The sequence below is a fragment of the Nestor notabilis genome, unplaced genomic scaffold (assembly GCF_000696875.1).
Source record: "Nestor notabilis isolate BGI_N333 unplaced genomic scaffold, ASM69687v1 scaffold30540, whole genome shotgun sequence".
NCBI classification, from domain to species: Eukaryota; Metazoa; Chordata; class Aves; order Psittaciformes; family Psittacidae; genus Nestor; species Nestor notabilis.
The window spans coordinates 1-9,188 of NW_009912986.1; the positions used below are offsets into that span (position 1 = coordinate 1).

The 9,188-nt window shown below is 37.8% G+C and overlaps 1 protein-coding gene across 1 annotated transcript; it reads left to right on the top strand.

The window, feature by feature from the left end:
• Nucleotides 1-1,866: 1,866 nt before the first annotated feature.
• LOC104411734 (serine-protein kinase ATM-like) lies at nucleotides 1,867-8,866 on the top strand (the record flags this gene model as incomplete). Its single annotated transcript, XM_010022227.1, has 7 exons — nucleotides 1,867-1,938; nucleotides 2,024-2,136; nucleotides 3,908-4,053; nucleotides 4,465-4,629; nucleotides 7,171-7,336; nucleotides 7,623-7,861; nucleotides 8,703-8,866. Coding segments are annotated over exons 1-7 (1,065 nt in total), but the record flags the coding sequence as incomplete, so codon positions are not given.
• Nucleotides 8,867-9,188: the final 322 nt, after the last annotated feature.

Here is a 9,188-nt window from a genome sequence, read left to right on the forward strand (position 1 = left end):
GTGGCCGTTAGTGTAACACCGCGAGCGCCCGCGCGGGAGCACCCCAGGGAGGGATGCCTGGGGGCAGTGATTTGTGTACTACTGATGCGTTCCTGCCTTGCCCATGTAGTTTTTATAGGAGGTGAAGGTGCTGCTAATGGGGTAGTTGGAAAACTATGTCACTAGTAAGAGAAATAGTAGATTGATTCAGTAGTAGGAGTTTTTCACTGTTGTTATTGTGGCTGGTGGAAACTGTTAAGTATGAACGAGAGGACTGACACCTTCCTGTTTGATACCCAGGGCCTACAACATAAACCCCGTGTTGCCACAGTTCTTGGTCCACCATTTTTCAGCCCATCAGATTTTTAGACACTGTTAGTGTTAAAAAGTTACTTCTTCCTTTCAGTTTCACTTTCAACAAAAGCATCAAGTATAATTTTATGTCATCATTTAATGAGTTCGGCTGTACTGTGCAGCCAGCCTTCCTGCTTACAACTTTTATTTTTCATACATACCAATAAGTCAGTGTATCTCTTGATCATACTTACTCCCAGCCAGATCTTGATTGAAGCCAAGGGAAATAAATAAAAGGCAGTAGATACTTAAAGTTTTACTTGTCTAAATGTCTATTTTTATATTCTCACCTAACTGTTCAAGATGTAGTGCTGTCTGTCATGAATGCCCATTCTCAGTCACTTATTGAAGCCTCAGTAGCATATGCTTTGAGTTACTTTGAGTTTGTCTTCTCTGTCTTTTTCTGACAGAGTTTCTCTTGGATCTGCTTTAAAGTTGTAAAAGGAGAAGCATGAAAATTGTATACAATGTCACTGTTGTGTTCTGCATCAGCATAACTGTGTAAACCAGAAATGCAAGATCTAGATAATTCCAACCTCTGTTGAAGGAAATGAGGTGTAATTTTAAGTGGCTATGGAAGAAAAACATTGTTTCCTGTTATGATTGAAACTTGAGCATTCTTTGACATGTTGAGTCCAGAGGGATTTGTCGATGTGGTAGTGCATGCCTATAAAAATGTAGGGTATGAGAGAGGAAGTTTTTAAAGCGCTACTTTCTCCTGGCATCATCAGGTTAAGACAGCTGCTGATAACAGCTAGCTATTGAAAGATACTGCTGTTTACCTGAGCGTGGTCAGCTCTGTGTCATTTGAATCTTCTTAAAATTTCACTCCATATTGCCTGACCAACTCTACTCTCTTATCACTCAGAAACAGGGAGGAAGTCAGTCATATGAAGGGGGTCTCTGCTGTTACTCTTTATGACTGTTGCATTTGGGAATGGGTTATATTCTTGACATGAGACTTTGCTTCAGTCTTGTGACAAATGAGGCTAATCCAGACATGAATGAGGTTTTCGGTGAAATGACACTGTGGTTGTTGTTGATCCTGGAGGGGGGAACTTATAACAGTCTGCCAGTACCTAAAGGGGCCTACAAGAAATCCTGAGGGTAACTTTTTACACAGGCATGTAGTGACAGGACAAGGGGGAATGGCTTTAAACTGAAGGAGGGCAGATTTAGATTAGATATTAGGAAGAAATTCTTCACTGTGAGGCCAGAGACACTGGCACAGGTTGCCCAGAGGAGTTGTGGCTGCCCCATCCCTGGCAGTGTTCAAGGCCAGGTTGGACACAGGGGCTTGGAACAACCTGGTCTAGTGGAAGGTGTCCTTGCCCGTGGTGGGGGGGTTGGAACTAGATGATCTTCAAGGTCCCTACCAACCCAAACCATTTTATGATTCTATAATTTTATCACATTGCCCTTTTTTTTTTTTTTTTTTACTGGTTGACTTGGCTCTGCATGAAATGTAATAATTACTGGTTTATAATTTTCTTCTATTTGCAGATACAAATGACCCTTCTGTTAAACTGAACCATGAGTCTTGCATTACATGATCTGCTTGTTTGTTGTCGTCGTCTTGAAAATGAGAAAGCTGTGGAGCGAAGGGTAACAAGTTTTCTTTTGGTGTGTGTGCCTCAATTAGCAATGAAGGGAATCATTAATAATTCTTTTTCTTGAAATACATTTTCAGAAGGAAATTGAAAATTTCAAGCGACTTCTCCGAGATTCCGAAACAATTCTCCAGCTGGACCGGAATTCTGATTCTAAACAAGGAAAGCAGCTCAACTGGGATGCTGTATTTAGGTAGTTTCTTTTTGTTTTTTTTCCTTTGTGAATGGTTGCTGTTTTCTTACTTGAAATATAAAATCATAGAATAGTTAGGGTTGGAAAGGACCTTAAGATCATCTAGTTCCAACCCCCCTGCCATGAGCAGGGACACCACACACTAAACTATGGCACCCAAGGCTCTGTCCAATCTGGCCTTGAACACCTCCAGGGTTGGAGCATTCACAACTTCCTTGGGCAACCTATTCTAGTGCCTCACCACCCTCACTGTGAAGAACTTCTTCCTTAGATCTAATCTAAGCTTCCCCTGTTTAAGTTTAAAGCCATTACCCCTTGTCCTACCACTAGAGTCCCTCCCCAGCATCCTTGTAGGCCCCCTTCAGATATCGGAAGGCTGCTGTAAGGTCTCCACGCAGCCTTCTCTTCTCCAGGCTGAACAGCCCCAACTTTCTCAGCCTGTCTTCATACGGGAGGTGCTCCAGTCCTCTTATCATCCTCGTGGCCCTCCTCTGGACTTGCTCCAACAGCTCCATGTCCTTTTTATGTTGAGGACACCAGAACTGGACACAATACTCCAAGTGAGGCCTCACAAGAGCAGAGTAGAGGGGCAGGATCACCTCCTTTGACATCATTCTTTCGTTTATTGGGCCTGTTTTAATGCTGATCTTTCTACAGGTTGATTTGGACTTCTTGTCAGCTTGTAAACAAGAAGCAACTTATGTTAGTCTCTGAAGGAAGCAAATTTAAAATAGACAAAATGAGACACGTACAGAAAACTTCTAGGAAACTGATCATTAATTAGGTGGTTGTTTTTCCTTGCAAAAATAATAGTTGCTTTCTTTTATTGAAAATTATCCCCTGCATCTGATTTTCAATGTATAGTTCACACATAGATTATAGATAACTCATTAGAATGTTTTGTGTCACTGAGTTCTTCAAGACGCAGTAGAGGGACTGTGGTTTGTGAATTGAAGAAGCTGGGCTGAGGTTTCTAGCGGCCCATCTTTTACATAATCTGCTTTAGGTGTACTACAAGATTGGATTGAGCGTTGAGTGCAATGAGTTCTTAAAGCAGGTGGGACCAGTGTTAAATTTTGTGTTAAAGGTGCCTCTGAAGTGTAAGTTTTCATAGGCTGGTGTCTAGTCAGCTTTCCATTATGTTTTTAATTGGTGAGCATCCGAATGGTTCTTGTTTCATAGCTGTACCAGTAGTATCACAAGAAGTACTTCATAAATTTTATATGTTGCTTTTGAGGTGGAAAAAAAATACGTTAGAAATGCATAGGAGGAATACAAAGATACAGATTCTGAACTGAGTACAAATGGTAGGCCAGAAAATTGACAGTAATTGCCAGTGACAAAGCCAATGAAAAGTTTAATCTATTTCTAGATCTAAAATGTAATCATGTTAATTTTTAACAATGGAGAAATAGGACTTGGAAGTTTTTCCCCAATAAAAACAGGGAAGAGTACTTCTTACTATTTTGTTGTATAATGTTGCAGCTTATATAAAAAGACTTGTCATTGGGTTTTTTTCCCTAATTATAAACTGTATGTTTAGCATTACACAAAGTTTAAAGGAAAATTTGGTTCCTATTAGAACTTACAGCTGCTTTTATAGATTATTTTTATCATCCTTAAACTGTAGTATATTTCAGTTGATTTTAGTCTTTGATAATTAGAATTGTGAAAAGAACAAGCACTGACACTCTAGGCTAAAACTGTAATTACCTATTTTACTTTAGTCATAAGTGTGCAGATCCTTAATTAATCTCTCTTATTTTTGAAGTGTCTTGCAGAAATATTTCCAGAAAGAAATGAAAAACCTGCAACTGATAAAACCAAATGCATCTGCTTCAACCCAAACTACGAGACACAAAAAAATGCAAGAAGTTGGAAGCTTGGTGAAATATTTAATCAGATGTGCTAATAAAAGTCAGTAACATATTTATATGGAATTACTGTTTTGTTTTGGTGCTTCATTTTCAACTTTGAGTTTTTACTCTGGTGTAAGTTACCTGCGTAGGGTTCATCTTGCTCACTTCCAGGTGTTCACAATTTAGATGTCACAATGTGAATCAGTCCTTTGTGCTCTTTGTCAGTCCTTGTTGATGTTCATAGTGCTTTTTTCTAATTACTCAATGGGTATATAACTGATGTGTCCTCTCATAAGTAATTTATTTCTTAGAAACAATTTGTTTAAGATGATTCCTAACAGAACTGTTTCTGAACTGTTGAGGGGTTTTTTTGATTATTATTTTTAAATAAACATTTCCTAACAATTCATTTCAGATTTATTCGGTGCGCTTCGGGTTAATTGCAGTCTCATGTTGTTTCTTCATGTAGGAGGACCCAGGCTGAAATGTCAGGAACTTCTGTTTCATGTGATGGAAATTATAAGAGATCCAACAAGTTGTGCTGCTTATGGATCTGATTGTAGTAGTATACTCCTAAAAGATATCCTCTCAGTAAGGAAATATTGGTGTGAGATATCCCAGAAGCAGTGGTCAGGTAACATTTTTAAGCCTGCTGCAAATGTCTTTTCCTATGTTTAGGTGCATTTTATTTTTTTATGCCCTGTTGTGTGAGGTGCTGCACAAAACGTGGACTAAAAAAGTGTCAGCCTTGTAGGCTTACAGCTGACTTAAAGAAAGCAGCAAAGATTAGGATTTTTTTTTTTTTCTTTCTGCATACTGTTTGCCTATTGCTTGCTGGAACGTGTGTACTCATATAGAATCAGGTTATGTATGTACAGTCTCCACAGGGCTTAATACGTGTAACAAATCCGTGGAATGTGTGCTCTGAAGATGCCCTCAGTAAAACTGTACTAGTGTGCTGCTGTTTGCAAGTTGTCAGGTATTGGCTGGTATAGTTTTGATATAGTTCAAGTATTACTATTGAATTTTATTATCAGAGTTTTGTTGGTTTATGAAGGTCCTAAAAACCCATTGAATCACTGTCATAACAACAGTGTAACAACAGTGACTCAAAAAAAAGAAACAACCTAGAAAGCTTAAGATTTAAGTAGACAAAAGCAGATTTAAATGTTGGGTCATGACACTGCATGTAGCCTGAACTGAGTGCAAATACAAATATGATTTTTCATTTTTCAGAGGATTGGATTTGCCTCCAAGACAGTTACCTTATTTAGCACGGAGAAAAATTTTTATGTGTTTTGAATCATTTGATGTGTGCTAAGCTCTCAACTCATCTGTTTTTATTTGTTGATGGACTAAAACAGTAATTTGAAAAAAAAAAGTAATTAGAAGTTTTGCAGTTGTGTTTGTTGAATGTTGCATGTACAGTTCTGGAGGAAGTGTAGAAATACTGTATTTGCATGGTATAGTGCTGTGAAGTCAGTTTGAATTTCTGAAAAGCATTTTATGAGAAAATACTCTGCTTCGTAGCTTGAAGAGTTGCATAACTACAGAATGGAAATAAACGTGCAAAGAACTCAGAAGAGGGGTCTGGTGATACTGGGAATGAAAGGGGAGGCAAAAGAACCCCCTGCTGAAGAACAAAGCACAACAACTAAAATGGAACCATTCAGGATGAGAGATGTGGTTGGGCAGTTAGAAAGCCTGAGGGTGAGATCTCAGAAGTTAAAGAATTTGGTACCATTTGACCATGGATATAGAACTTGAAGACTGAAGTGCATGGGAAAGCTGCCCGGGACTAGGAGCCAGTGAGTGGGGTAGAAGACAAAGAGCTGTCAGCCTGCAGGTCGGAACAGGATGTGAAGGCAGGGACTGATCAGGTAGGGACTGATCAGGTAGGGAGGCTGGAAGCTGGAGTTCAACGTACTAAACAGGAAAGGCATTTGAAGTGTTGGGTACTTGGGTAGAACTGACGGTAGGTGGGTAGGGAATGAGACAAGAAACCAGGGATGTTAAAGACATATTGAAGCCATAGAAGGGAAACTAAGTGTCACAGGAAGGATACATGCAGATTGCATGAGGACCCTATGGGAGTTACTGTATGGCAGTTAGGTAGGTTAAGAACATGGAAGTTAGCTGAGTCTGTGTATGGATGGAAGCTGGAAGTGTGACAGAAGAAATGTTGACATTAGATCTTAAGGGGCACAGTGGAATTCAATTACTGAACTGAGGCTGGACTAAAGGCTATAAATCTAGAGGAAGTCAGACTTAAATCCATTAAGTGAAGCAAGTTGCTTTTATTAGAGGAGAGATACATGAGCTCTGTGGAGGTTATCATAACCTCTTTTAGTAAATCCACCTTGTTTATTATTCTTGAAGTACAGTAGAGAAGCCTGTTTTCTATTTGTAAAACCAGTGATCTGGTGCAGGAGCTGAAAGTAAGAACATGGATTCCCATTCTTGCCGGAAAGTTAGATTTGATAAGCAGATACTAATTTCAGGAGGCACTTTTACCTGCTGGAAATTCTGAGCTTCTGAATGTTCATAGTCATATTTGTAAAAATTGAGGAGCTGTCATATTGGCTGCATCATGAAAGGAGTCGTGAGGCCAGTAGAAGCTGAACTCAATCTTACTAAAAGAAATTGGAAGCTGGGTGAATTTCCATGTAATGGAAATATGAGTAGCCTCAGTTTCAACTGTTCTGATTTGTTTACCTACTCCTTTTACACCACATTCTTTGTTAGTGTATGTGTGGCTGTAAATTGTTTCTGAGTACTTTTATTGCATATTCTACAACAAATGGAGCCCACTATGCCTCCTCTACTCAGTGAAGAGTAGAAGTTGAGTGTGGAAGTAATTGTGCAAGTTCATGTGGTGATAGGTACTTTGCTTAGTGTAACACAGAGCAGGTTGTATCCCCGCTCAGAATGAGTACAGCTTTACTTCCAGTGTACGCAAGACTACGTGCTTTATTTCCCACACACACATTCCCCCTGCCCTGTTAACTTTTATGAATAATGAAATGCAGCTCAATTCAGAATGATGATTTCTGTGTATTTAATACAGTATTTTGCTTCAAGCATTTTTTATGTAATCCTCTGTAATACATGTCTATATATATATGTTTCTATATTTACATATTACAACATATATACTCTTTTAATACGTTTGCAGAGTTGCTGGTCCTGTATGGCCAGTTATACCTCAAACCTTCTGGGAAGATTAATAGAGTCTTGGTGGCTAGGATAATTCACACACTTACAAGGGGTTACTGCTTCCAGACTGATGCATTGAGTTCTGATATGCTTGTCTTCTTCTCAAAAGCAATGCAGTGTGCAAGGTATGTTGCAAGTGCTCCTTTTGTATGCTAGTACCTACTTTTAAAGAATACTAATTTTAAGTATTTGGGATAATACTTGCATAATAGCAGGTAATACTTCTTCAGGCATATTTTGTTCTGTCTTTGAACACCAATTTAATAAATTACTGAAAATATGAACTTCTGGATTTGGTAGCCAAATAATATTCTGAATGTAGTTACTTGCTAATATTTACATTTAAGCAATGTATGTGAAAAGAAATAGGATTATTTCTTCTGGAATTTGAGTGTCTGGTTTATGTCGCAGGCAGGAGAAGAATGCTGCAGGCCTGGATCATATTGTTGGAGCACTGAATATCTTCTGCAGTAAGTTTGCTGTCAACTGTCGCATACGGATTTGTAAAGTAGGGGAAGAAATTCTGCCTACGGTCCTTTATATATGGACTCAATATAGACCAAAGGATTCCCTGAAGGAGGCAATAATTGAGTTATTTCATCTCCAAGTTCGTATTCATCATCCAAAGGGTGCAAAAACTCAGGGAAAAGGTACAGCAAAAGTTACTTGTTTTGTTTTTTGGGTTTTTTTTTCTGTCACTGTATGTGATTGTTTGAATTGCACCAACTTTCTCAATTTTGATACTGAGTCTTGGAAACATTAATGGGAGTGATGATTACTTGTCAGTAGTTTTATGCCATAGGTTAATGTTGAGTGAAAGTGAAAATGAGTTTTCAAATTGTATGCAGTAAGAGAATATTAATTGTATTACGTTCTGTAAAAGTTGAGGCTTAGACTTTTTAAATCAAAAGGTGATTTTAATGAAGCAAAACACAAAATATTTGGGGAAGGGAAATAATAATTTAGATTGATTTTAGATTGCCACATGTATTCATATCTTACGAGGTCTGTTTAAGCCTAAAAATTGCTACTATGATCTAAGTCTGACTTACTGTATAAAATTTTTCACAGAGGATCACTCAGTAACTGCTTGTCTGTCATGGCCTGTTTCAGTTACAGCATCTTTTTCTTTTTGAAGGTGTTGATTTTATTTACTTTGTCTACAAATGGCAAAGAGTTTATGATCAGTCCAAATTTATCCTAGTCTTTTCACTTAGATAAAGAATTGTTTATTACAAACTTTGTTCCTACCCTAATTACTTGTATACACTGATTAAATTCTCTTTAACCTCTTTCGCTTTTTTATTCATTCTCCATTATAGGACTTGTTTTGCAGGTCTTCATTTGTTAAGCTTTTTATGCTTTACTCTGATTTTGTCTGTACTTTGCATTGTGTAGGTAGGTGTGTATTTTGCATCATATAGGTAGATTTACATATTATATCAATACAATGTGGTACATGTTATCTGTTCATTGTTCTTACATGTACAGGTGCATATGACTCAGCAAAATGGCGAAGTATCTTGCATAACCTGTATGATCTGCTGGTGAATGAAATAAATCTCATCAGCAGTAGAGGAAAGTATTCTTCAGCCTCACGTAATATTGCTGTAAAAGAAAATTTGATTGAATTAATGGCTGGTATTTGTCATCAGGTAACGTTTTTATTTGAATATAAAGTTGACTATATATTTGCTGCATTGTATGTTTTACTTTTTAAAGTAATAGGCTTTACCATTTCCTCAGAATCATTTACTGACGTATTAGTACCTTTTATCTGTGTTCTGTTGTGTTTAGTTACTAAGTTTTGTTCAGTTTAGAAATGCATGGACTCCTAAATTATACTAGATTTCAGTTAATAACTAGTGTTGTTTATTAGACTATAAACGAAGATTCTGTTGTAGTACAGAATAATAAAGAATAATTCTGGTTGCCTCTTAAGAAGCTTTGACGTCATCTACCTGGACTTGTGCAAAG